Source organism: Etheostoma spectabile, chromosome 9 (genome assembly GCF_008692095.1).
Source record: "Etheostoma spectabile isolate EspeVRDwgs_2016 chromosome 9, UIUC_Espe_1.0, whole genome shotgun sequence".
Classification (NCBI taxonomy): Eukaryota; Metazoa; Chordata; class Actinopteri; order Perciformes; family Percidae; genus Etheostoma; species Etheostoma spectabile.
The window spans coordinates 21,649,230-21,649,909 of record NC_045741.1 but is presented as its reverse complement, the minus strand read 5'-3'; the positions used below and the strand labels follow the sequence as shown (position 1 = coordinate 21,649,909).

The window sequence follows — 680 nt, the reverse complement described above, 5'->3', positions numbered from 1 at the left end:
GTTGGCTTTGTGGAGGATCTAACAAGCCTTTTGGTTTCAGGTTGGAAATATTTGTCTACTCTTTACAGTCGTCTTCTTCATCTACGCTGTGGTGGGAGTGGAGCTCTTTGGCAGGCTAGGTCAGTCACACTACTAGCATAACATACACATAGATAACGAGGCTTACTACAAAGGATCATGGTCCCAGAACTGATCCCATGTTTGCTCAGTATCTATATTGTTGCCAAGGAAAGCAAGAAAACTCAAACTTATCAAGGAGTAGCCTTAGCAAAGTCAACACCACAGCCAACCCAGAGCATAGTTAATGTCATTTCAGCTTATTCTCTCAGTGGACTATGACATTTATCACAAATACTATACTACTACACTACGCTCATGTCACACTAATAATATGTTAAAAAAACAAAAACAAAAAAATCACTTTTTATTTTGGGGTCTAAATAAACTGTATGTGCTAGCTTCTTAGTAGCTGACTGAAAAACACACAGGATTTTATTTGAAATGAAAAATGTCCATGGTGCATAAAAATCACTTCTCTATGTCTGTGTTTTCTGCCTCTGTGTCAATCAGAATGCACCGACGATAACATTTGTGTGGGTTTACATCAAAACGCCAATTTCAAACACTTTTGGCTGGCCCTGCTCACGCTCTATAAAGTGTGCACTGGAGACAACTGGAGC

The 680-nt window shown here is 39.4% G+C and overlaps 1 protein-coding gene across 1 annotated transcript in view; it reads left to right on the top strand.

Moving 5' to 3' along the window:
• The window catches only part of LOC116696173 (voltage-dependent T-type calcium channel subunit alpha-1I), a gene marked incomplete in the record, with an annotated part of 5,173 nt that overhangs the window by 2,580 nt on the left and 1,913 nt on the right, over nt 1–680 (top strand). Inside the window, 2 exon segments of the mRNA XM_032526955.1 lie at nt 41–119; nt 571–680. Of these exon segments, the coding sequence (XP_032382846.1) occupies nt 41–119; nt 571–680 (189 nt within the window).